At 37.0% G+C, this 27,911-nt stretch overlaps 2 protein-coding genes across 2 annotated transcripts; both read right to left on the bottom strand.

The window, feature by feature from the left end:
* Positions 1-6,201: 6,201 nt before the first annotated feature.
* Positions 6,202-17,589, bottom strand: LOC123680873. The gene is made up of 3 exons (XM_045618990.1): positions 16,966-17,589; positions 14,147-14,491; positions 6,202-6,273 (listed from the first exon to the last, which is right to left on the bottom strand). Exons 1-3 carry the CDS (start codon positions 17,587-17,589, stop codon positions 6,202-6,204), a joined length of 1,041 nt encoding a protein of 346 aa, XP_045474946.1.
* Positions 17,590-25,871: 8,282 nt separating this feature from the next.
* On the bottom strand, positions 25,872-27,663 carry LOC123680871. Its single transcript, XM_045618989.1, has 2 exons — positions 27,124-27,663; positions 25,872-27,056 (listed from the first exon to the last, which is right to left on the bottom strand). Exons 1-2 carry the CDS (start codon positions 27,661-27,663, stop codon positions 25,872-25,874), a joined length of 1,725 nt encoding a protein of 574 aa, XP_045474945.1.
* Positions 27,664-27,911: the final 248 nt, after the last annotated feature.

The following is a 27,911-nucleotide window of genomic DNA, read 5'->3' as shown; positions in this document are numbered from 1 at the left end:
TCTCTCCTAATAAGTAAAATGAGTTCAGTATCTGAGGACATAAAATCAATAAAATCCGATCAGTCTCTAATTTTGGCCGAGCTGCGTGAATGCATAACAACTCTCGATGAACATACCTCGCAGTTAAGTAGCCATAGCTCCATTATTGACGAGTGTCAAAATAAGTTGTCTCAAATAGAGTCATCACAAAACGCTGTGGTTTCGAGAGTTGATGAGATGACTAACGATATAGTGAAGATTAAATCTACTCTATTCGCTGCTCCCGATAGACTACCATCTCTATGTTCTTTGGATTCCGCTGAGATTTTAGAACGATTCAAACGTTCTTATAACATTTTGCTTAAAAATGTACCTGAATCTGACCCAGAGGAGGGTGACACCGACGTGGCTGTCAAGATACTAGAATCTATTGATAACTCTATACAAAGCGCGATTGTCAAGATTTCCCGTATTGGAAAACGTAATCCATCCCACTCACGTCTGCTGAGGGTTTCCTTTTCGAACAACGGGGTTGTGGGAACATTGCTGAGAAACAAGAAGAAGCTTCTCAATTCTGGAGATTTCAAGCGCGTACTAGTTTCTGATGACAAGACTCCTCACCAGTTAGCAACTCTGAGTCAGCTTCGCCTTGATCTGAAGGAGCGCGAAAGGTCCGGAGAAAGAGACTTGACAATAAAGTACGTCAGGGGAGAGCCAACAATTGTATCCCAGACTCCAGAAAACTGAGTGGTAGTGGTGCCATGCATGAATAGAGTTTTATTTATACTTACATTCAATCTCTCCATTCGAAATATCATGAACTTCTCTCATTTGTTAGAGTGCATGGTCCATCGCTCATTTTCATTACTGAATCTTGGTTGCATACTGATATTTCTGATTCTGTAGTCCTTATTCCGAATTACCAATTATAAATATAATACGATGGATGGTGAACTCGGCGGTGACTTTGTTTATTTACCTTTGTGCTTTTTGGTTTACTTTAGTTTAGTTTAGTAATGTACTTCTGTTTAATTTAATTTTTTTTCTCAATTTCTGAGCTTTTATAGGTTACCAACCTCAGCTCTCATTCCATGTAATAATAATAATAATAATAAGCGGTAGATGAATCTCTAGCGATTCACCTATCAGGAGAGTTGAATCGACTTCTGCCCACCGCAGATTCCAGGAGCTCTCTGACCCGGAAAGCTGAAACCTGTCGAAGGGTCCCTGTCCAGGGTAACGGACGAAGCCGTGTGGAAAGCAGCTCAAGAATTCTCCCACCGTAGCTCTGCGGATCGTAAAAAGCGATCAAAGGCCGTCTTCCCCACGAAACGGGGGAACCCATGAATGATGGTGAATTTAAGGAATAGGAATATAGAGCCGCTGCCTGAGGTTCGTCAGGGCGTGTCTGGAGCCGGCGCTGGACATGACAGTATGCGGGACGTCGGTGACAGAGTGCTAAGGAGACGGGCGTCCGTCGAACAAAATGCTACGCCTCCACAATCTCAACATTCTAGGAGAAGAATAACACGAGTTTCTCCGACCGCTGAAGGTGCTGCGCAGGATCCCCACCCAGCACTCACCCAAGCAGGTCTACCAAGAAGACGCATGGAATGGACAAGTTCGATAAATGAAACGATCATGCGCATATATTATGAAGTGACTAATATGGAAGAGGATAAAATAGGCTACCGTCAAAAATTATTTGCAGAATTCCACAGAAACTATCCCGAACTTCAAGTTTCTAAGCAAAGAGTAGCCGACCAATACCGGGTCATATTGAGAAATAAACTTGTACCCGATGAGAGACTTAACACCATAAAAAATGAAGTCCAACTGAGGCTACAGAATAGAGACCTCACTAACAACGAAACGACAATTGAAGAAAACTACGATTGTGCTGAAAACCAACACAACATCAATGCACAAATGAACTCTGAGGAACAAAACAACGCAGATGTGTTAGCAATAAGTGATGCTCAACGACGGAATATATATGCTGCACCCGTCGTAAATCCAGAAGAAGACCAAAGAGAACTACTGGAGCGATTATTTGCCACAATGAATAGATGCGTTATAGATTTTGAGGGCACAGATCCATTGAGACGACCGATTCTGCCAAGATTGAGGACATCTAAGAAACTATCTCATCTTCTGGTCATGACCAACAAGGAGATTATACCCAAGTATCTTTCTGACTACCATGATCTCGAATCATTACACCTCATCATATACTGTGCAGCATTTTCAATAGCAACAGTGCTAGGTGTGAAGCCAAAACCTAAAAGTCAGCAACCAGCCAGAGAAAAACAGCAAAATAAACCACATTGGCAAAAAAGGCTAGAAGACAAAGTTCATAGCATCCGCCAAGAAATTGGGAGGCTCACCCAATTTGCAAAAGGTTCGCCGACTAGAAGATTACAAAAAATGGTGAATATAATAATGGATCGTCACCGGCAACATACAACGTATGATCCAAACAATGAAAATGCTCAACAAATTTTAGACACACTGAAACAAAAACTTAGTGTGTACTCCGAAAGACTCAGAAGATACAATGAGAGCTATAGAAGAAAACAGGATAATATGATTTTTGAAAATTCCGAAAGAAAATTCTATAGAATGTTAAATAATATGTCAGCAACACCAGGAAGTTATCCAACCGTCAAGGATATTGAGAATTTTTGGACAGATCAACTGGCTACACCAACCCCCTACAACTCCCAGGCTGATTGGATAAGAAATGAAGAGAAATCCTGTGAGACAATGGAACAAATGCCGCATAACGCAGTTTCTATAAAAGAATTCCATGAAATATTGAAAAACACACACAATTGGAAATCACCCGGTTCAGTTGGAATCCACAACTTTTGGTTGAAAAAATTTTGGTGTATACACGGCAGGCTAGTTGAAACCATAAATGATGTTATAAGTAATCCAACGGAAATGCCCAAATTTTTAACAACAGGGACCACTTACCTCTTACCGAAGGATATGCAACACACAGCGGATCCATCAAAATACAGACCAATTACATGTCTACCAACAATATATAAAATCATCACATCATGTAAAGCATCTCGTATCTACAAACATTGCGAGACAAATAATATAATGACAGCACAGCAGAAAGGATGTTCCAAGAATGCACTAGGATCGAAGGAACTGCTGATAATAGATTCCATCATATGCAACCAAGCCTTCAAAAAACACAGAAATCTTTTTATGACATATTTTGACTATAAGAAGGCCTTCGACTCTATTCCACATGGGTGGCTGACAAAAATTTTGGAAATATACAAGATCGATCCAATTACAATAAACTTTCTGAAGTATGCAATGTGCAACTGGAGAACGAATATCGAACTCTCTACAGCGAACATAACTACTAAAGATATTCCAATAAAAAGGGGAATTTTCCAAGGAGATTCGTTGAGTCCCTTATGGTTCTGCTTGGAGCTGAACCCCCTTTCTAAACAACTGAATGCTACTGAAAAAGGTTTCAATGTGAAAGGAAACAGAAATAATAGTGCACTCAATCATTTGCTATACATGGATGACCTCAAACTTATAACAGGCAACAAAAACCACTTGCAAATTATGATCAAACTGGTGGAAAATTTTTCGGAAGACGTGGGGATGAAATTCGGATTGGACAAGTGTCGTACTATTAGCGTAGTGCGTGAAAAAATCCAAGATGAACCGATAGCTCTCTCCAATGGACAGGAGATAGAAGCAATGAAATCGGACGATTTTTATAAATACCTAGGAATGAAACAAAACCGACGAATTAACCATCAAAGAATGAAGGAAGACTTAACAACTGAGTTCATTAGGAGAATCAACAAAATTTTGAAAACAAACCTCAACAGCAAGAACATGACGAGAGCTATCAATACATATGCATGTTCAATTCTTACATACTCTTTCGGTATCATTCCATGGACCAAAACAGATATGGAAAACCTGCAACGCAAAATGAGAACCTTGATGACGAAAGCAAACAAGCACCATCCGAAAAGTAGCATTGAGAGGACGACACTGCCGAGGAATAAAGGAGGCAGAGGTCTGCTAGACATCATGGAACTTGCCCATGGTCAAATTGAATGCCTACGAACATACTTCAAAGACAAATCAGGCACGTCAGAGATCTACAAAGTACTGTGTGAAGCAGATGAATCAACACCTTTACAACTGCACAAAGAGCAATTGTCATACAACCACCAGACAATCCAAGAAAAACTGCAAAGATGGAGAGAAAAGCCCCTACATGGACGACATTTCAACGAGGTGAACCAGGATCATGTCGACATTGAAGCGTCGAACTATTGGCTCACATCAGGTGCGATGTATCCAGAAACGAAAGGATTTCTTTTAGCCATCCAAGATCAAGTGATCTCAACAAAAAATTACTGCAAACATATCATAAAGGATCGAACTATTACTGACGATCGATGCCGTTATGGGTGTCCAACGAACGAGACAATCCAACATATCACGGGAGGATGTCAAATGTTTGCAGGAAATGAATATAAAGAGAGACACGATGCAGTAGGAAAGATACTACACCAAGAAATGGCAACTAAATTAACAATAATTAATTCTGAAAAAGTGCCATACTACAAGTACCGACCGGAAACCATCCTGGAAAACGAACGCTATAAACTGTACTGGGATCGTACATTTTTGACTGATAAAACAGTCCCTCACAACAGGCCAGATATATTGCTAGTTGATAAACAACAAAAGGCAGCAATACTCAATGACGTAGCAATACCTAATAACAACAACATGCGTCAAAAAGAGGTCGAAAAAATTTCAAAATATAAGGACCTCGAATTTCAGATAAAGCGCCAGTGGGGAATGATATCAACGAGAACTATTCCAATTATCATCTCAACAACAGGAATAGTACCCAAAAATCTCAAGAGAAATATCAAGCAACTAGGACTTAGTGAGTATATATGTAATATAATGCAAAAAGCTGTTCTTTTAGGTACTGCAAGGACGGTGAGAAAATTCCTAGGAAGCAAAGGACAGGTCCAAGGATCACGTGTAAGAGGACCAGAAGTTCGACGAGAACCAGGAGGACCACAAGGACCGGACACGACCGAGCTCTACCCTTCTGATATTTTAAATATCTGGGATTGAGTGAATGTTCCTCTTAGCGAGGAGTGAGAAGCCGACGGCGAGGAGAATTCCTACGCGTATAGGCAAAAGTCGGGATAATAATAATAACAATTTCTTGAACTTAATCATCCCGACAATATGATTGTCAATCCAAGGCTTACTGCTATTGACCTTTACGGTTCGTATGAAAGTGTGGTCCTCAACAGTTCCGGTTACATATGCGTGAAATTTACTCCATCTCGACTCGCCGTCCCCAGCGCCCATTACATCACCCCAGTCTGTTTTGAAAAATACTCTGGTATCTGACAATTTTGCAAGTTCATTTTAGAGGAAAGAAAAGAAAAAATTGTATTTTTGTTGATAAAACCAAGTGATTTTCCCAGTATTGGTATTCTAATTCCGAAAGTAAATTCACATCATTTGTAAGGATTAGATCTGGCGTTGTTGGTTCTTGGTTTACTCTGTAACGGGTGGGTTGGTCAACTAACTGGTGTAAACTGGAGTGGTTCAACATTTCAGTGTATGGAATCGAAGGAGAATTTGCTGAGGGCGAACGAGATATTGGCCATATTCTAATGTCGCCGAGATTGAAGTCTCCAGCCAATAAAACATGTTTATGTAAGTTAGACAAGTTCACCAGATGCTCACATAGATCTTTGTCATATATGAAAGATCGTGGACGATATATACAGCCAACACACAAGGCGAAGCCAGATGATTCTATCTTCAAAAAGATATTATCGATGCCTGGAGTATTGAGTGAATGTTTAGAGATTTTAAACGAATTAACAATGGAGTCATGGATATATATATATACATACCTCAGCATAACCTGGAGTAGTAATACTATCGCAACGGTATATGGTGTAATCAGGTATACGAGCAATGACATCAGGCTTTTCTGGATACAACCATGTTTCCGCGATCATTATAAGAGAAGGCTTATGATATTCGACCAGTAAAAGAAGCTCATTGAACTTTGCAGTTAGGGAAGCTAGGTTGGAATATAATACTGGCCATACATTCAAAGGTAATGCTAGTTTTTTGAAGAAGAATCCTCTAATACAATTGCAGGAACACCCTTGATATATCTTATGGTGAGGTTGGCTTCTCCAGCTCGGCGTCTTCTCTCAAGCACAGCGCGTAGGTCTTGAAGCTGCTTTGCTTGCATAGGGGTTTTATTATCAGAGACTCGCTCTGCTCGCCGAAGGGGCTCCGCCCCTTGGACCCCGTCACTATGCCGGTAGATCCTTCACTGGGTATCCCTCTAGAAAATAAAAGATTTTTTTCGGAAACCTTGTATCGTTAGCTGAGTTCAGACGATTCACTCGGTATACTATGCTGATTCTAGGGTGGAATTTTATATGTTTTTTTTTACTAGAACATACCGTTTGGCCCTTGCTCACATGAAAATATTTGATGCAAATAACTTTCCATGACGACAAATCAAGGGCGGTCCTAGCCTTAAATTTCGAGGGGGTTCGCCGTTATGGGCTTCGAGTATTTCTATGGGACCAAATCCCAGATTATACCGATATCAAGCCTTACCTCTCAAAAATATTCATATTTAGATATTCATATGAATATTTATACAGGGTGAGTCTTTGACTTGTACATATATTTTAACCGAAGATTCTTGAGGTCAAAAGAAACACTTTTTTCATTTACCATTTTTTTCGATTCGGCCCTGTTACAAAGATATAGCCATTTTAAATTTTCAAAATGAGCTAATTCACCCCTGAAAACCGGAACACTGAAGTTTTCTCAAACATAAGATATACCTTTTGAACCTTGGAAATAAGCTACTTAATTAGAAAAACCATCATAAACTCACGTTTAACATTCCATTTGTTGAACAAAGTAGTGTTTATAATGAAATAATTGAGTTATTCCAATTTCGTTGACGCTAAAGATTAAATATTCTTCTCTTGATTTTCTATTTCATTTTCGATAATTATAACGAATTGAGCTCGCTACCACCCCTATTAGCTCTGATATCCATATCCATTCATTCTTTATATTTCATTTATATGATATCGTTGTTTATTTCATTTCGTGAATTGCCATTTAACCTTAAAATCACAAATAAATAATATTTATCTGTGAAAGTTCTATACACACAGACTATAGTAATCTGTGGTTTTAAGTTTGAATTTCAAATTTCGAGTGATGTCAAATATAAACACAGCAATTCGGTTCGAATAATCTATGTTCTAACCTAAAATTTTCATTTACAGTTTACACTGTTATTGTTATAAGATATTTGTTATTATGTTACCATGAAATGAAAATCATGGAAGATTTGAAGAAACCCAACAGAATATTGAAGTTCCGTACATATTTTCAAGAAATATGAAAACAACTTCCAAAATAAATAAATGTGTGGATACAAAATAAATCACTGTGCATTCTGATAGAAAACAATTCCTTTATGAAATGAAGCATTTGATTTGTTCCAACTATCTAATAAAAATATTGAAATGCATCAATATTTTTGAAGCCATCAGTATGAAAATATGGAAATATGTAAAATATTCTGGCTCTGTAATCAATGGAAAATGTTAGACTCCACTTGTAATCAAATTTGTTCTTAATGTGGACATTATAGCCAACTTCACAACTAAATTCATCTTGATTTTGGCATTGAAAATAAATGAGAAGTTTTCAATATAAATATCAATAGAATATCCTGTTTCTTTCAAAACCTAATTTGTTTTCACATTAAAACAATTATGGCCCTTTTGGAAGTATGTCAATGAATCATATGCTCTTAGGATGAATTTATGGAATAGCAAAAGAATAAAAGTATTCAATCTCAATCACATGAAAATTTGTCTAGTATGTACCTAGTGGTATGTTTCAATGTGAGTTTGAATGATCCGAAGAAGAATACAGTATTGTTCGATAGCAGCAGTCTTTAGTGAGATATTGATTGTTGTCATTATAATGGGACTATTTTGTGAAAACTTTTTTAAACATGGGCTTTATGAATAATCTGGACTTTTCAAAAAGAATGTTGATTTTAGTGAAGTATCTTCTTATTATCAGAGCTGTGCCAAAGCTCAGTAATTTGTAATTAAATAGAGGAGTTGAGGTGAGCTTATTGAAATAACTTCATTTTCAAATGAAGTTGGCTATTACTTCAATTCTGAAAACTGAGACATGACATCATAGTAAATATTCATTTCTGTGTTTTTTTTTCCACAACAGAACAGGGTTGCATTCAGCCAAAGTACCCAATTTTTTGAATTTCTCAGATAATTTTTTTTTTTAAGATCAAGTTATTCGAAAACGGCGCTTTGTACGAGAAAATATGAGGAATACTTTTATTTTTCAAATTAGCCAAATATTCTTCAATGAACGTTCAAATTACTTTTAAGAGTCGGTTTCTTCGAATTTCTGGTATTTTTATGGGATATAATGTTCATAATTGAGAAACAGAAGAATGTGTATGGGATCTTGTGTTTGGAGAAGATGTATCACATAAAAAAAAGGCTTTATTTCAAAAATCATTTCCTTCGATAGAACATTTCACGAGATATAGCCGAAAATCACATTTTTTTAACGATTTTCAACAGCCTGTATCTTTTTAACCGGGCCGAATCGGAAAAAATGTTAAAGGAAAAAAGTGTTTCTTTTGACCTCAGGAATCTTGGGTTAAAATATATGTACAACTCAAAGACTCACCCTGTATAAGGCGTTCAACTTTGCGTCCGCCGTTTTGCAATAGATGGCTGTAACGGTAAGTGGTAGTAGAAATAAATATATCGTAGATGTCATACAATAAGTTTAGGTATTTGTGAACATAACGCCATTGACATGTTAGCCGATTTGTGTCTGCATCTTAAAGTTATTCACGATTAACCATGTTAGCTTACGAGCCATATTCTCGTCATTTGCGGAAGTTTCAATTTTCTACTAAAATATGAAAAAATCCGCGGCTGAGGTTCATCGAATGCTTTCAAATACCTATAGTGAGAACGATATTGGTGGAAGAACGTACCAACGATATTGTTTATGTCTAGGTTTAGTTATTTTCTGGTACATCTGTAAAATGGCTTGTTCCGTTTGATTAAATAAATTAAGAAATAGATGAGTGGTTTCAACGCTTCAAGAATGGTGATTTTGATGTCGATGACCAGCATCGCGGTGGAAGAGAGAAGTTTTTTGAAGATGCAGAATTGGAGGCAATAATTGATCAAGACTCATGTCAAACGCAACAATAATTGTAGGATCAATAGGAGTGACACTAAAAGCCATTTCAAAACGCCTGAATGTCATAGGAATGACACAGAAACAAGGAAATTGGATGCGGTACGAGTTGAAGCCGCGAGGTGTTCGAACGACGTTTATTTACTTGTGAACAGCTGCTTGCAAGACAACGACGGAAGGGGTTTCTGCATCGGATTGGGACTGGAGACGAAAAATGGGTTCATTACGATAATCCCAAGCGCATAAAATCATGAGGATATCCTGACAATGCTTCCACATCGACGGCCAAACCGAATATTCACGGTTCTAAGGTCATGCTCAGTATTTGGTGGGACCATTATTATTATTATTATATTACCAGCTCGGCGTAGTGTATTATGACTGAAAGAATCACAGGCGATCTTTATCGAACGCAATTAATGCGTTTGTACCGAGCATTGAAAAACAAACCGTCGCAATACAACGAGAAAGAAGATGAATTGATTTTACTGCATGACAATGTTCGACCCCATGTTGCGAAAGTAATCAAGATATACTTGGAAACGATAAAATGGGAATTCCTATCCCACAACCCTACCCGACGTATTCTCCAGACGTTGCTCCCACGGACTATCACTTGTTTCAATTAATAGCACACGGCCTGGCTGACCAACACTTCCGATCTTATGAAGAAGTAAAAACTTGAATCGATTCGTGGATCGCTTCAAAAGATGACCAGTTTTTTCAATTCGTATGCTGTCCGAAAGATGGGAGAAAGTAGTGACCAGCGATGGGCAATACTTTGAATTATAAATGTATAACCAGTTTTTTACAATAAAGCCTCGAATTTCGCAAAAAAAAGTTGTACCCTTATGTATTTGTTGTATTATAATAGCATTATTTACTAATCAGGGTTTCAACCATTCGGGTAGAAATTTTAAAAAAATTGGATTGTTTAATATGAAAAAAAGAAGACAATTGGCAACTACATCACAAAAACTAATTTGGTCTTTAAAACTTTGAACCCTTTGAAAACCTTGTAATCACAGCGTCCTCGTCAACATCAATGTCCCTATAAATGTTCAGGACGACAAAATACTCCATAAAAATGGAATCAAACTACTAAATATGTCGTTTTCCACTGAATCTTGTCATCTGAATCTTATTATTATCCTCTATGATAGAAAAACTTTATTCAAATCAACACAATTTTCTCACACCAAAATATCACAGCGATATATATCGATATTTTACTCTTACATATTTCGATACATTTCGATAGTGTCAGAAAATATCGATACAATATATAGATACGATAGTTTTCTGACCTTTGCCCATCCCTAGTGTGGATTTGCCGAACGCAGTCATAACCATAAACAAAGATTTCTCTATGACATAATTGTCAGTCAAACGCATGTCTTAAAATTTTGTTCAAATATAAATCGTATATTGTATTCTTTAATAATGAATAAAAAATAACCGATATCAACCAAATTCTCAGATCTCATTTTTCCAGAAATGGCAATTTCTTTCTTTGAAGAATTTGGGAGAAATGAATAATCAAAATGTGAGCGTCAGTCTTTCAAGAAAGTTATTCATGCTTATAGGTTTGTAAAAAATTTTTAGAGAATATTGAGTAATAATATAATCCCAACATAAGATTTTAAATTAGCACATTTCTTCTTTATAGAGACATGTATGATGCATAAGTCCAAATTTAATTGATGATTGGGTGGGAAAAATTGACAAAAAAAGTTTATGTTTGTTAGTTAAGTTGTAATCCTTTTTATGGTCCTTTTTTTTGTTTATTTAATAGTTACAATAAACAATTATTAGCATATTTTTCTCTGAATTTCAACTTTGAAAGAAAATTTGTCGTTTTATGTCTTGCCGATGAAAATATTGATATTCTTGTAAGTCAATTCAAAATGAATAATAGATATATTTTAAGGGCTATCATTCCATTGGATATTTACTTGTGAGCCCTAAAATGAAGTTACATTCATTCCATTGACTCATTAATAGAAATACTACCTGAAATAAAGAAATTGCATTCAATGTTTATTTTCAGTTTTGACAAATATTGAATTTACATAATCGTTCGATAAGATCCATGAAAAGACCTACAGTGAGATTTTGTTTTAGGAATATTCAGTATAGCTGTAATAAACAAACTGAAAAGAGGCAGAATGAATAATAGATCTACCTTTCGGATACCCATATCTGAGAAATCAGGTTATAAGAAGTCCCTCATTTCCAAGGTTTATCAATACATTTTTCAGTTGAGCAGCAAATTATTCTTCTATTCCATATTTTGTGAAGAAATACAATATAATTGCAACAATTCGAAGGACCTATTGGAAATTCCTGACGAACTAAGGAGTTTTTTAGTATCTGAAGATTGTATTGATGCTATGTTATAGAACGAGACTTGTGGCTCTAGGTTTTACTCAGAAGTGAATTAAACAGGGCAATTTATGTCCTATATAGTAAATAAAATTTTGATAGATATAAGTTTCAAAAGATCAACAATATTGATCATAGTATTTACATAAATCAAAAAATAACTGGCTTACTATTGTTGCATTGTACGTGGATGACTTTTTTGTTTTAACTAATGTTAATTCTGAATGAATTTTCTGATAGAAAATTTTATGAAAAAGAAATTAGGGGAAGCTAAAAAATGATTAGGGATGAATATTACTAGAAATTATGGAAAAGGTAGTAAAGCTATCGATTATATTCTTCAAATATGTATTGCAATAATTCAACATGTCTGATTGTGAACATGTGAAAACTAAATTGAATTTTGATTCAACAAAAAAGAGTTGTAATGATGAACCATATAAGAAATTAATAGGTTTATTAACATCTTTAGCAGTATTAACTAGTCCTGATATAGCATACTCTGTTAATTTCTTGAGTCAATTTAATAATTATCTCATTGTTGAACACTGGAAAAGTGCAAAACTCATTTCAAGATACAAAGATCATTGTTCAAATTTTACTTCAGTCAAAAGGAACTGAGTATTTGAAATCGGTACTAAAATTGTATCGGTCAATACTATTGACCCATATTAGTGGGTTCGATGAAATGGCCATATAGCACCTATTCCTATAACGATTAAAAGATTGGAAACTTTAGTGAACAAATAGGTAGGTATCTACATTATACAAATTTGATCATTCATGAAATGGAAATTTTCAATAAATAGTTGCTTTTTAAAGTATTTTATACCTTCATTGAATTGCTGGAAAATTGATACCAATTTCGAAAGTGACTGCCATGTTAAAATTCTTCATATACTGAATGATCCTTCAAAATTTATTTCTGTCGTAACATTTTGACTAGTATTTCAACTGATATATTCCATACGTTATTGAAATCAATATCTTCAAAGTACTATTCAAAAGACTTATAATGGAATTTAGAAGAATATGTCTTTCTCAATTTCATAGTCATATATGATGTATAAGTCCAAATTTAATTAATTCACATCTAAAGTGAATGTTATTTTTAGAAATATTCAGTATAGCTATAATAAACGAATTAAAAAGAGACATAATGAATAGACTTGCCTTTCAAATACCCATGGCCTATGTTACCTCATAAGCAATTACCTATAATATCTTATCTTGGTGAAACCTTTTTGAGAAATCAGGTTATAAGTTTGAGAGTCTCTAATTTCCAAAGTTTATTAATACATGTTTCAGTTGAGCGGAAAATAATATAACAGGGTATATATAGTTGAAATTATTAGTATGAAAGATTTGACTTATTCATTATAAATTCAACAGCACTGCACTCAAATTCTTCAAAAACGGAGTGGACACTTATATTTTTGCACTCCTCTGTCGTAAAAGTGTATATTTTAGATATTCAAAAAACACATGGAAACTTTTGACTATTATCTGACTAACTTGGCTCTTTTTTTCCAGTAATAAAGCCAATTGTGAATTATCTATAAGGAGTTTTTCTATCTGTTTAATACTGTTTCATAGTAGCATAACTTTGACTCCAATCCAAGACTGAATTGATGAATGAAGCTTCTGTTCTCTTTGGTAGTTCCATCTTCTGTCGCAATAAATTCAAATTCTCACGAAAGGGAATGTAGTTTTATAGTTTGTGGAAAATAAACGAAAAATTCCTGAATTAAAGTAACATTCAACCAATTAATTCCAAATAATACAAACCCTTCAAACGAACCTGAGTTGAGGAAAATGCATTCGATGATGATATCAATGTTCATTTGCAAATTTTGACAAATATCTATCGAATTTTCGATTCGCCGAAGACTTTGCATTTTATCTGTCGGCATTTATTTAAATATTGAATAACAATTTTGGAAACTGCAAACTTTTTCAAGAACTTTCATATATCGAAATGGAATATTTATTATTAACATGACACTGACAGCCAAATTGTCCACAGATACCACAGAAATATGGGACTTGAAATGTCAAAATGATCCGAAACACCCCGTATACTCGAAAACCGCGGGGAGAATCGAAGGTTTGGGATTTTTCCCGGGATCTCCAGACGATTTTGAGGGGGGTCTTATTCTTGTCATTTTTGCTCTAGATGGTCCCGTTTGGGCTGTGATTTTACGTTTAGAGTTTGACGTATATGTGCAAGCGGTTTTATATATACTTAGATGCTGAATTTGCGCCAATCAGCGATAACTCTTTTGTTCTTCAAGATTCTCGTGACTATTAGTGGGTCATTAAAGAATAACTTGAGAATTCTTGGACGGTCACCCAGAGAAGTTCCTATTCTTGAGATGGAAGTGCGTTGTGGATTTGCGTCGGGACATATGCAATCAAGCACCTAAGAAACAACACTAACATCTACATCGGGGCTTGTTTCAGGAACTCCCCGTATTAACAGGTTGTGGGATCTACGTAAGCGTTCGAGCATTTCAGATGGTTCAACATTAGAAAGTCCTGTGGAGGGTTGTATCCTCGAAGACTCGATTGCTGATATTCTAAAGGCAGCAGAATCTACCGCCTCCGCAAGGCCTCTGTGAGATTCCGCCAAACTCAGCACCTGGGAAGTGCAGGACTGGAACTTAGCATCGTGATCGCTGATTGATCGGGAATGACTCACAAGTGCGTCATCATGAGGCAGCAAATCTTCCGAATGCTTAACCAAAATTGATCTACACTCGGATAAATCTGCTTGCAGTGCCATCTGAGTGGATTTAATAGAAGATATATCATTAGATATATCGTCGAGTTTGGCCATAAGGGCGGCAAACTGATCACAACTAAACGACGATGCAGTCGAGGGATGCAAATTTCCCAGCATGGCCGATGTACGAGGGCGCTGAGGAGGCGATGAGACCAAACCGCTACGAAGTAAGCGGCCCTCATTTACACAATAGCCACAAGTTCACTTCGCATCGATCAGGCCCAACTCGCTCGGTGAAAAATTGAGACAATCAAAATAAAATGCTTTTTTGCATTTGAAACAATAAGCAAATCGAGTGGAGGTTGTCTGCTTCGAGCATATATGACATTTAGTCATCTTCCTCAAACTGTTGCGACAAGGTGGAATGGAAAAAGGAGAGACAAACTTCACTCTCTTGGGCCGTTAAGAGAGACTCACACAGACTAGGTAGGCCACGGAAGGGGAATAGGGCTAACAATTGGTTTAAGGATCAAGTTGCTATGTCCAGGAGTTTGAATAATTCGCGATGGAAATTACGAAGCTGTAGATGCACTGTATTCCTGCCCACCAGATGTAGCCCCGGTGCACACATCCGACATTTGCAGTTGCGACACCGTTGCGGTGTCGTACGCTAGTGTGCATGCATCCCATTTGATTCTTTGTATCACAGCCCGCATGATGGCAGTTACGACGTCGCAACGGCACGGCGGGTAGTGTGCATGCTCCCATTTGATTCTTTGTACCACAGGCCGCAAGTACGACACAGTAACGGTGTCGTAACTGCAAAAGTCGTATGTGTGCACCGGGGCGTACAAACCGCTCTCGAGGTAGTACAAGTACTAGGGATGGGACGGTATTTCAATACCGCGATTTTGGAACGGTATTTTTGAGTAACGTAGTCGCGCGTTCCACAAACGTAAAGTAACCGGTTCCAAAGTAACGATAGTTACGGCGTACCGGCACCGAATAATAAGATCGAAAAAAAAATAAACACAACAACCCAAAAATCCTCCAGAAAATTTCCCTCATAAAGCTTTTCTACCTTTTATAAAAGGTGTCACTGACAAAATCAGTCGCATACTACGAAAACAGGATATAAAAACAGTTTTCACAGCCGATAACAAAATTTCAAAATTTCTTCGAACACCAAAGGATACGATCGATAACGAGTCTCAAGGAGTATATGAGATACCATGTTCCGCATGTCCTAGAACATACATAGGACAAACCAACAGACGTATAACTAACAAAGTATATGAGCACCAACTCGCAATACGCCAAGAAGATCCAACATCTGCCCTATTCAAACACTACTCTGAAACAGGACATAACGTTGATTTTGAGGGATGTAAGACCATCTCTGCAGAGAGAACCCTCACATGTAGGATAATCCGTGAAGCACTCGAGATCGAAAAACGACCCAATTGTCTCAACAAACGGGATGATGGTCAAAGATTACCCAACACTTGGAAACCTTTGATTTCCCGTCTAATGGCAACACATCGATCGACAACTCAGCCCCCGACAACAACCCGATCGACAGTTCAGCTTCATACCACCCGTACCAGGCTCCGAGTTGCCACCCGTTCGATAACAACCCGATCGATGACTCGAAGTCACGTGACATCACCATCGGTTCCTGCACAATCGATAACAACTCGATCGACAACAAACCGATCGAAAACAACTCGATCAATAACAACTCGATCGATGACAACTCGATCAATGACTGGAGGCTGCCTAACAGCTGCGCAACCGGCTCCTGCGCAACCTCCATCACGTGGGTCACCTCCTTCTACTATGAATACAGGACCTCTCGTGGTTAACGTTCAGTTGCCTCGAAGGACGGAAGATAACCACACCTACGAGAATGCTCTTGTTGATGATACCTGGGGAGTAGGCAGATTGAGACCCCGGCGTAAAGTCAACGGTTCTTGAGAATGGCTCCAAAATCGGAGCCGAAACGTCGAACACGACAAAATATTAGACGCGGTTCAATCCGGAACACACAAAGTTCAAATATTTCCTACCGCGGAAACCTATCCGAATATATATATATATATATATATATATATATATATATATATATATATATATATATATATATATAATCTGTATCCCATTTGTTACCTTTCGGTGTATGGGTTTCATTATCTACATTTTCTAACTTAAGAATAATTCTAATTTAACTCAATAAATTTCTTCCATTCTGTCCTATTTGATGTCATCATCTCAGCTTCCCTGACGCTTTTCCCTCTCTTTTTTATTTCCTCTTCTACCATATCCTCCCATGTTTGTTGCGGTCTTCCCCTTTTTGCCTTTTTCTCGACTTTTGCCTCCCATATTTGTTTGATTGGTCTCTCCTCCTCCATACGATGTAAGTGTCCCCACCATCCCAACTGCCTCTCACCCACAAACCTTTCCAATGATTTTATCCCCAATTCACCTCTTATGTCCTCATTTCTCCTTCTGTCCATCCTTGTAACCCCCTTCACTCCTCTCAAAAATTTAATTTCCACTGCCTGTAGTTTACTCCTCATTCTCTTTGTTGTGTTCCAAGTTTCACATCCGTACGACAGAACAGGTCTGAATATCGACTTAAACACGGTCATTTTAGTTTTCTCTTCAACTTCAGTTCTTCTTAGGAATTTCTTATTAATTGCGTGGTATAATCTGCCGGCTTTTTCAATTCTCTCGTTAATCTCCCTTTCTTGGCTTCCCGTATTTTCTATGTTCACTCCTAAATATCTGGAACATTCCACCTTTTCAACTTCCTCTCCCTCAATTTCCAATCTCCAATCATCCTCCCGTTCATCGTTCACTTCCATCACTTTTGTCTTTCTTCTATTTATTTCCATCCCATATTTTCTCAGTATTCCATTCCATATATCCAAATTTCCCTGTATACTCCTCCTTGTTCCCGCCATCAATACGATGTCATCCGCAAAGGCACATTCTGATATTACAACTCTTCTTAAGTTCTTAAAACCAATTGTAAGCTTCTCTGTTCTCTCCTTTGCCTCTCTGATTATCTCATCCAAAAACACTATAAACAATGTCGGACTCAGCACTCCACCCTGCCTCAGTCCCTCCTTTGTCTCAAATAATTCCGACTTCATATTTCTGACAATAACACAGTTCAAGCTTTCACAATAAACACTTTTAATAGACTCCACCAAATTTTTTATTTACCCCTCTTGTTTTCAGTATATCCCACATTTTCGATCTACTAACCCTGTCAAAAGCCTTCACCAGATCTATAAATACAAAATAAGCCTTTCTTCCACTTCTTTTCATCTTATGAATGGTTTGTTTCAGAGTGAAAATGTGGTCTTGTACACTTCTCCCTCTCATAAACCCACTCTGAGCTTTATCTAGTGTGTCCTCTGTGCTTATTCTTAGTCTACTCTCCAATATCGCCTCGTATACTTTGAGAGCTGTACTTAGCAAGTTTATACCTCTATAATTATCACATTTCTTTCTATCCCCATTCTTGTAGGCTGGTACTATTATCGCCATTTTCCAATCTTGTGGTATTTCCTTTGAATTCCATGCTTTCTGGCATATTTCCCTGAATACATTTATACCCTTTTCTCCCATGTTCTTCATCATTTTCGGTGTAATTCTATCGTATCCTGCAGCTTTTCCATTCTTTACTCTTCTGAGAGCTACCTTAACCTCTTCAATGCTTATCAAGTCTTCCCCGTCGTCCTTCCATCGCTTATCTTTTTTTGGTGTATCTTCTTTTTTGACTTCATTTCCACTCAGTAATTCAATGAAGTGTTCCTTCCATCTCTCCATTATTTCCTTCTCTCCCACAAGCAATCTTTTTCTTTTACACTTGATCGATGTATTGTCAACCTTGTTCAACCAAGAACTTGTGTGTTCTGTTGTACACATCTATAGATGCATCAACACCAATCTCCCACATACTCTTAGGTAGTCTGGAATCAAACCTGTATGTACGAACCTTCTTTTGGATTGTCGAGTTAAACCTCTCCGCTCTCTCGTTCTCTATATTTTCTCTACTCAGTACTTCTGGGAATTTCCTTTCGGTAAATTCTGTACCTTGATCTAACCTGATATAACATACCTTCTCATTTTTCTCCAAAAAGTTTCTTGTTGATATTAAGAATTTCTCTAATGCTTCAGCCAACTCATCTTCTGTTTTAATGAATAGGCTTTAGCAAGTCTCCAATAGTCGTCTATGTAGACGTTAATGAATCTCTACTGACCTGGATGAGATGGTGGTTTAATAAGTCCCATCGTGTCAGTGTGTGTCAACTGGAGTTGTTTCTCAGCTCTCATTCTCGTCTCTTTAAAATGTAATTTCTCCATTGTCAATATGATACATACTTCACATTCTAAGTTTTGAAGTGATTCCAACTTATAGATCTAAATTACCTCTCTACTGATATGACTGCAATCCCAATTTTTTCTTGTTGCTCAGATTGTGTTTCATCTGTTTTGTCAGTATAAACTTGTAAAACTTTCTCTTTAGGTGAAAAGATGAAATTATACTCTTTCTCCCTCCCAATCGCAGATTCCGGTTCTCCCTCCGAACCTAATAACTCGTTATTGGAATGTGCCTGCGATTGCAAGCTCATCTCATCTTCTTCGCTTATCGTTGCTTGACCCTCTAAAACAATCTCATTATTAACCTCATTGTAAACTCTTAGGACTTGTTCTCTAAAACAAATTCATTATTAACCTTTTTGTAAACTCTTAGGACTTGGACTTCTAAGTAAATATTGAACCCAGAGTCTGCGAGTTTACGTAAGGGAAGTAAATTCTCAGAAATCTCTTTCTCTGCAAATACGTTTTGCAATTTCTTAGTATTCTCATCTATAGAATCTAAATATAAGATTAACTCACCCTTACCATCGATTACAATGACTGCTATCTCGTTTCATTCGCTCTCTATACTCATATTTTGACATCTCTCAAAGTTTCTCAAAATCAGACAATCATTTACGATATGGTATATTGCTCCAGAATCTGCAAAGAAGTTAATGATTGGATCAAGTTTACCTGTTTTAGTTTCTCTATGCTCTAAACTTCCAACCCTTTTTGCCTTGGAGCGACCCTCTTTGTTGAATCTCTTACTCTCTCTCATTCTCCTCTGGTTTACATGGCTTCGTCTCTTAGTGTTGAAACTTGGCTTGTTCAACCTACTCGATCCTCTAATTTGAACGTTTCGTTCGTGCCACCATTGTTAATGCAATCATCTTACTTGATTGTCCCACAACCGAAGCAGAATCACTTACTTTCTCTGTTGCCTCAGATTGCAATCAGTTGACCAGTGTCTCTCTTTGTTACAACGGAAGCATTTTAATTTATGTACCCGTTGAACTTTTGGAATCTCCTCTTCAATTTCAGACCTCTTCTAAACCTCTAATCTCTCTGCTCTCTCTCTCTCTCTCTCTCTCTCTCTCTTGTCTCTGATGAAGGTCTTGATCTCGTCTAAATTACCTTCTTGGTTTGGGGTCTGTCTCCTGGTCAGATCTGCATCTCGTAACTCGGATATGACTGGTAATACAGCCTGATAAAGTGCAGATCTTATCTTTTGGGCGGTTAGCTCAATCACACCTCACATGCTTCATACTCTCATACTATCGAGTCGAATCTTTCACAGAAATCATCGACCGATTCGTGTTTCTCCATTTTAATGGAGTACAAGTGAGCTTTTACCTGAAGTGTGTGTCGCATTTGACTTTCACTTCCTGGAGAACCTCAAACCTCTACTTACTTCAACAGGGTCTCGGATATTGAAAATTTTCTTTTAATAATTCTCCTCAATTCTCTTTATGATAATGTCTCATACTCAATTACTTCTCTTGGATTTGTTGGCCTCTGAAAAAGTTTGGTTAGTCGTACTTGGCTCTATGACGTCCAACAAATCATTTGTCGAAAAGCTCTGATTGTTTAATATGTCGGCAAATAAGGAAGTCGATGCGAAACTCTCTCTACAAGTTAATTTCCCTTATTGTGGATACTGTAGAAAATCAATTGTGGAAAGTAGTACAAAGTGTCACATTTGTCACAAGTTTTTCCACCCCGGTTGTGGTTCGAAAGTGAAAAAGTGTTGTGATGTAGAGCTGACAAATCCAGTTCCAAGTGATAAAATGAGTGGCAGTTCCTCACCGATTTGTGAGACGACTGCAAAGCATTAAGTATTGATTCTACTCAACCTAATCTTTTACTTAGAATCATTTCCGAGTTGGAGTCGAAAAACAATATTCTCATGGAAAATAATTCCCTACTTAGATTCAAAATCGATTCTCTCGAATATCAACTCAAAAACAAGAAACACGAAATAAACGAACTGAATAAAAAGTTTGTCAACATCATGCCGAGCATCATGCCCGATAAGCAACATATTTCGGATGACGTGAGTGTTGGAAATTCCGAGGATTCCCATGCAACAATTCCATCTGCTGTAACAAATGATCCTTCTTTAAATGTGGACAAATCTGTAACGGGATCTTCAACTGCCACTCCTATCAATATAAAATATCCTCCCCAGAAGATCACCTATTCGCAAGTAACTCAGGCGATTAGGTCAGCCCGCCAACTAAATGGTAGAGATGGGTTGAGTGAAGCTGTTCCTGCAGAAAAAAACTCAGATTCCGAATGGAAATTTGTAAAAAATAAAAATCGCAAGCCTAGAAAAACCCTAGTTGTTATAACCTATTCCGGAGCAGCAGACGTTGACGGCTTAGACAAGTTCAAGGCTTTCTACGTCTCGAATCTGAAACCCGACACAAGTGTTGAGAACTTACAGAACTTTCTCAAAAATAAGTTTTCAAATGTTATATGTGAGAAATTATCTTCACGCTATCCCAATTCCTATTCATCATTCAAAGTACTCATTCCTAGTTCTGAGTATAATAAGGCACTTGAAGGTTCAAATTGGCCCAATAAGGTCAATGTACATCATTTTTTTCACCGAAAAAGGACAAATCAGGATCAACTACGTTAGTTCCTACTTTAAATGGAGGTTGCTTGAAAATCATGCAACTGAATACCCAGTGAATTTCAAACAAATTGGATAGTTTGGAGTTGCTATTGGAAGAAACAAATGCAGATGTACTGAGTGTCGCAGAACATTGGTGCAGTGTGGACAATATCAGAGCGGTGGTGATTGCTGGCTATGTTCGGGCTGATTACTTTTGCCGTACCTCTAGGCAACATGGTGGATCGGCTATATATACGAAGCAGAGTTTACAAGTGAAGGAACTGAAGGTTTCCGGATTCTCCGAGGAAATGCACATTGAGATTTGTGGTGTTGTAGTTTCGGATCAAGATATTCGTATGGGCATCATCAGTGTTTATCGGCCCTGTTCTGGTAATTTAGAAATGTTTTTTGATCAACTGTTTTACGCATTGCAGTCATGTATTAACGTTGTTGATCATATTTTTCTTTGTGGAGATTTAAACATAGATTTCTTAAGGAAAAACTGTAATAACTCTAAATTGTTGATTGATTTGCTAGATTGCTTTGGATTGAGTGTAACGTCACAGTATTCCACTAGAGAATTCACGAACATAAACGGTCATACCAGTATATCAAAAGTTGATTACATCATTACTAATGTTGATCCACATGACTATGAAGTTGTAGTTTTCGATCCCCATATTAGTGATCATAAGGCTATTTTACTACAGGTGAATTTCAGACTAGAACACAAGATCGAAACATATTCGTTTAGGAATCTAAGTCAGAATAATGTAGATAATTTCTTAGTCTCATTATCAAAGTGTAATTTTGCTGAACTTTATTCGAATTCTGATATTGATGCATGTTTTGAGACATTCGTTAATATTGTTCGCTATTATCTTGAAGAAAACTGTCCTATGCGTAAACGAACTTCAACACCTTCAGTAAAAAAATGGATAACACCCGAGATCATCCAGAGTAAACAGAACCTGTCGAACCTCCATTGGCTCCATAAAAATTTTGGCCTCTTAGATACTTATGAAAACTACAAAATAGCAAAACATCAGCATATTGCGCTGATAAAACGCACAAAATATAAGTTTTATAGTTCTGTTATTGACAACTCTTCGAACAGAAATAAGACAGTTTGGAATATAGTAAACGGACTTACTGGAAAAACTAAAAGTGGTTGTCGTAATATTTCCATAAATTTAGATGGAACACTATGTAGCGATCCGAATTTGTTGGCTGATATTTTTGCCAAACATTTTTCGACCATAACTACCTCTAAATTAAAATTTTGCTATGGTGATGATTTATCACAGTCTTGCACAGTGACGCCCATGGTAAGCGCAAATTTTTTCTTCTATCCTGTCACGGGATCTGAAGTCGTGGAAACCATTAAATCATTGAAAAATAAAAAGAGCGTTGGAGTCGATTCTATATCAACTAAGATAATAAAGGCAATGGGTGAAGTATTTAGTGAGCATTTTGCACATCTCATCAATCTCTCCATAACATCTGCAACTTTTCCTCGTATTTTAAAGAAGTCTATAGTTATTCCGATATTCAAAAGTGGTAACCTAAATGAAATAGCAAATTATAGCCCAATATCTATTATCAGCTTGCTCTCGAAGGTATTCGAGAAAATTGTTTTCTCCAGAATGATGAATTATCTCAATGGATTCAAAATATTAAACCCTGCTCAACATGGTTTTAGAAGCGGTCACTCAACACAATCAGCTGCAGTTGATTTTTTTGAATCGGTCTATGAGTGTTTGGATAAGAACTTGTTTGTGGCGGGCGTATTTTTTGACCTTGCCTCCGCTTTTGATTCCCTATCTTTTGAGTTCATACTAGAAAAATGCTACAATTTGGGTTTCAGGGGAGTATTCCTGGAATGGTTACGTAGTTACCTCAACGAAAGATCGATGTCAGTTAGAATAGGCGAAAGTTATTCCGAGAGTCATTATGTTGGCCTTGGAGTTCCTCAGGGTTCTGTGCTGGGACCTCTTTTATTCATATTATTTATAAATGATCTGCCTGTGTGGTTAGCCCCCTTTTTGTTAACTTTATTCGCTGATGATACTTCTGTTGTTGTTTCTGCGGAGAGTCTTGGGCAACTCCATAGGGCATGCGAATGTATTGTGGCGGAATTTCTAAATTGGTGCCGTAGGAATAATTTTATGGTGAACATAAATAAAACTGTTTGCGTTAGATTTTGTTTGAGAAATAGTGAAGTCGAAGCATTCAGCATAAGGTATGGAGATAACCTTATCACGGCATCAGAGTCGACAAAATTCCTTGGTATCCATGTTGATAAAAATTTAAGATGGACGACTCACATTGACGTTTTATGTAAAAAATTGAACAGCTCGTATTTTGCAATTCACAGAATTAAAGACATTCTACCTAGAAGCTGTCTGATAAGTGTCTATTTTAGTCTGGTTTATAGTCATCTATCGTATAACATTCTGCTCTGGGGAAGATCTTCTGACTTCCCCAGAGTATTCGTAGCACAGAAACGAATCATACGTACAATATTTAACTTAAATCCGATGGATTCTTGCAAATCAATTTTTGTTGAGAATAAAATTCTTACTTTTATTTATTTATTTATTTATTTGATCAAACGGCAAAGCCATTTTACATTGATGAAAAATTTTAACAAAAACAATCTTCATTATAATATATAAGAACATAGATAAACAAGCACATAAGTATCACAAGAACTCATTCACCAAGTTAAATTTTCAGAAATATATACTATCAAAAATGTTTTCACTAATTTTGTGCAATAGGCAAAATCAGATCTGAGATGCCAGCGGGCTAGTAAGAGCTTGGGATTCGAAGTGCTTCTTCAGGGTGAATATAGATACTAAAAATATATCAGCCTGACATTTGTTAGCTAGGCGAAGAGCTCTAGATAATGGGCTGTGGACACTATAATTTGTTGGCGCAAAGCTAATGTGAAAAACCTCTCGAGTTCTAAGGAGCGCTGGACTACAGTTGAGATTTATTCTGCTCATTAAATAATTGCAATCGATGAGGTTATTGATAAGTTTGAAAATAAGCATAATGCTAAAGTTATCTCTTCGCAAATCTAAAGATCGTAGTCCGATTATCTCTTGATTATAATTTTTGGATGACATTGACATTCCAGTTTTGAATGATACCCACTTCAGAAATTTCCTCTGTACCCTTTCAATACTTTGTTTATGAACAGCATAGTAGGGCGCCCATACCACTGCTGAATACTCTAAAATACTCCTTACATTCGAGCAGTAAACTGTTTTCAATACATTCACATCATTGAATTCCTGCATTGATCACTTAACAAAACCCAGCATTTTGAAAGCCTTATTAGTGATGAATTGGATGTGAGGGATAAAACTCATTTTTGAATCGAAAAAGACTCCTAAATCTTTAATTACATTTGTGCTTATAAGAGATTCCTGCCTCAAATGATAATCAAACTTGCAGGGAGATTTTAGTCTTCCAAACCTCATCACCTGGCACTTGTTAATATTGAACTCCATGTGGTTTTCCAAGCACCAGTTCATCAATTCATCGAGATCCCGTTGTAAAAGCTCACAATCAACAGAAGAAGAGACTTGCCTGAATAGCTCTAGATCGTCAGCAAACAGCAAGAACATGCTAAATCTGATCACCCTTCCAATATCGTTAATAAAAACAAGGAATAATAGTGCTGATAGTGGTGATCCCTGCAAAATTCCGGATTCCATAACAAATTCGTCGGAGAGCACGCCACAATAAGAGACTCTCAGAATGATACCGCTAATACGCTCAGCTAGCCAATCTAAAAGCGGGGGTTTAACTCCTAATGCTTTTAACTTAGCGATAAGCAACCAGTGCGCTACCGAATCATAAGCTTTTTTGAAGTCTGTGTATATTGAATCTACTTGCTTTCCTTTCTTCATAGCTTCGAATATGAAATCCGTATAAATCAGTAAATTTGTTGTAACCGATGTTTTCCTGATAAAACCATATTGTTCATCTATTAATACATTGCTGAAGAGGGGGGAGATCTTTGTAACAACTAACGAATCAAATAATTTTGTAATGTAAGAAGACTTGCAAATAGGTCTGTAATTTTTCACCTCATTTCTGTTACCCGATTTAAAAATTGGAAATATATAATTGAGCTTCCACTGACCTGGGAAAATGCCCGATTTCATTGAAAGATTAAATAAATCACATAAAGGGCGTGCTAAGGAATCACTAATTCAAAAATATAGCTGGTAAGCAATCTGGTGTTTCGTCGTTTTTTTCTTTTAACGATCGCAAACCTATCAACACTTCTTCAACATTAAAAGTGCAGTCATATAAGTCGATTTCATCATCATATTCGATGTTTACATCCCTGGGAATGCTTGATTTGAACACACCCGAAAAATGATTTTTAAAGAAATTTGCTATTTCAAGAGGTTCATTGGATACTTAATCGTTCAACACCATCGAACTAGGTAGATCTTTAACCTGTTTGCGATCGTTAATGAATTTCCAGAAATATTTGGGATCACCGCGAATAGACTGTTCTACTTTAGCCACGTACTCACTGAAGCAAATTCTGTTTTCAGCTTTACACCTTTCTCTTATTACGACGAAATCATCATAATCGTCACTGATACGAGTTTGCTTGTATTTTTTATGGGCTGCTTTTTTACTTGAAATCAGCTTTTTCAAGTCAGCGGAGAACCAATGAGGAAAGCTGTTTTTTGGCTTTAATCTTTTGGGAACGTATTCATTTATGATATGATTAATCACCTCGTAAAATGCGGTGATACTTGAGGCCATATCATTATCAATTAAAAGATTCCAATCCGTTTGAGACAAACACGATATGATTCCTTCAAAATTCGCTGCCTTGAAATCCCTAAAATATTCACAATCTCGTTCAGTCTTAATTTTCTCAAATGGAATATCGAAGCACAGTGGCGGATGATGAGGATCGCAACTAATCAATTCATCACTCGCTCTAAATACCTCGACGTTATCCTGAGAGACAAAAATCAAATCTAATATAGTATTATTTGTGTTTTTTATTTTGTTGATCTGTTTTACATCAAGCATAGCGATTGCATTACTTATCATGAACTGTGGTCTCGACATGACACATATGGAATCCCCCGATAAATCGAACCAAAGATCTCCTGGCAAGTTAAAGTCGCCACCGCATATCAGTTTTATATCGCCTTTGTATTCGTCGACTATTGATTCTAGGTCGTTTAGATAAGTTTTGAACAAACATTCTCCGGTATTAGGAGGGAAATATACATTTGAAATTATATACTTAACTGAAAAGAACTTTGCGAAAACAAATACAGCTTCTATACTAGGATCAGATATTATCAAACATGAATGAAACCTCTTTTTGATTGCAATTAGAACTCCACCTCCCAACTTTTTATTACTAGTACTAGCATCTCTATCCTTTCGAAAGACTGAATAATTATTCAAACCCAATTCAGCAATATCGAAATCAGCTGATAGCCAAGTTTCAGATAGCATAATTACATCATAATCGCAAATGGAAACAGTAAGAGCTAGCTCTTTTAATTTGGTACGTAAACCTCTTACATTTTGATAGTAACAAGAGGTTTTATTGTTGAGAACGACTTGAGACTGAAAAAAACTTACAGGATGAGTGACCATGACGTTAGTATTTGTCACGAAAAAGCCGAATTTTTACTCCACTGGGCCAGGATTCGGGTTGTAGAAGCTCTTCCTGCGAGATATCAATCATTCCGACCTTGAATGACTTCTTTGGAGACTTTGATTTTAGATCGAAACAAAGCACGTCCCTATCGGGCCATTTCATCCCAGTGTATGCTTTGATGTTTTCAACGGTGGTGTTTGAATGTAAACCTCCCAACCATATCCAATTCCTGCCTTTTGGTGCCGGTTGTAAAAGGTCATTTTGGTCTCCCGTACCATTGAGTGCATTCTCCCTTTTCTTCTTATTTGAATTTACAGGGTCTTTGTCTGGTGTAGATTTTCTAACTTGTTTATTGAGGATCATCTTGGGTTTATCCTTTGATACTTTGAGGGTTTTGACAGCTTCAAAGAAACTTTGTTTCTTTTGGTTAACTTTATTACTTCTGGTTCCAGAGTCGTGATCTATTCTGTTATCGATCTGTTTTTCAGCTAATTCTCTCTGGTCACCTTCCACAATAATGTTCTTATTGATGATAGCTTCTCTATGGGGTTTACGAAAATCTTCAGATGACATTAGTCGTACCAAATCAATGTTAGACTGCCTCAAAGACGATATTTCATCTTTGAGCGTAGCAAAGGATTTTGAAATAATTTCGGTGATTGCCAAGGTTTCTTTATTCTCTCGGTTACTCTGATGTTGATCTGCTGAACAATCCACAACAAGCTTATCCCCCTTAGAGCCAATGCTCAACTTAATCTACACTTCGCTGATGCAACCATCGCAGTAAAATTGAAGATTTTTGGACTCCAAAATTGCCTTCC

This window comes from Harmonia axyridis, chromosome 5 (genome assembly GCF_914767665.1).
Source record: "Harmonia axyridis chromosome 5, icHarAxyr1.1, whole genome shotgun sequence".
Taxonomy (NCBI): domain Eukaryota; kingdom Metazoa; phylum Arthropoda; class Insecta; order Coleoptera; family Coccinellidae; genus Harmonia; species Harmonia axyridis.
The sequence above is the reverse complement of the archived record's forward strand: the minus strand, read 5'-3'. Positions and strand labels throughout refer to the sequence as shown.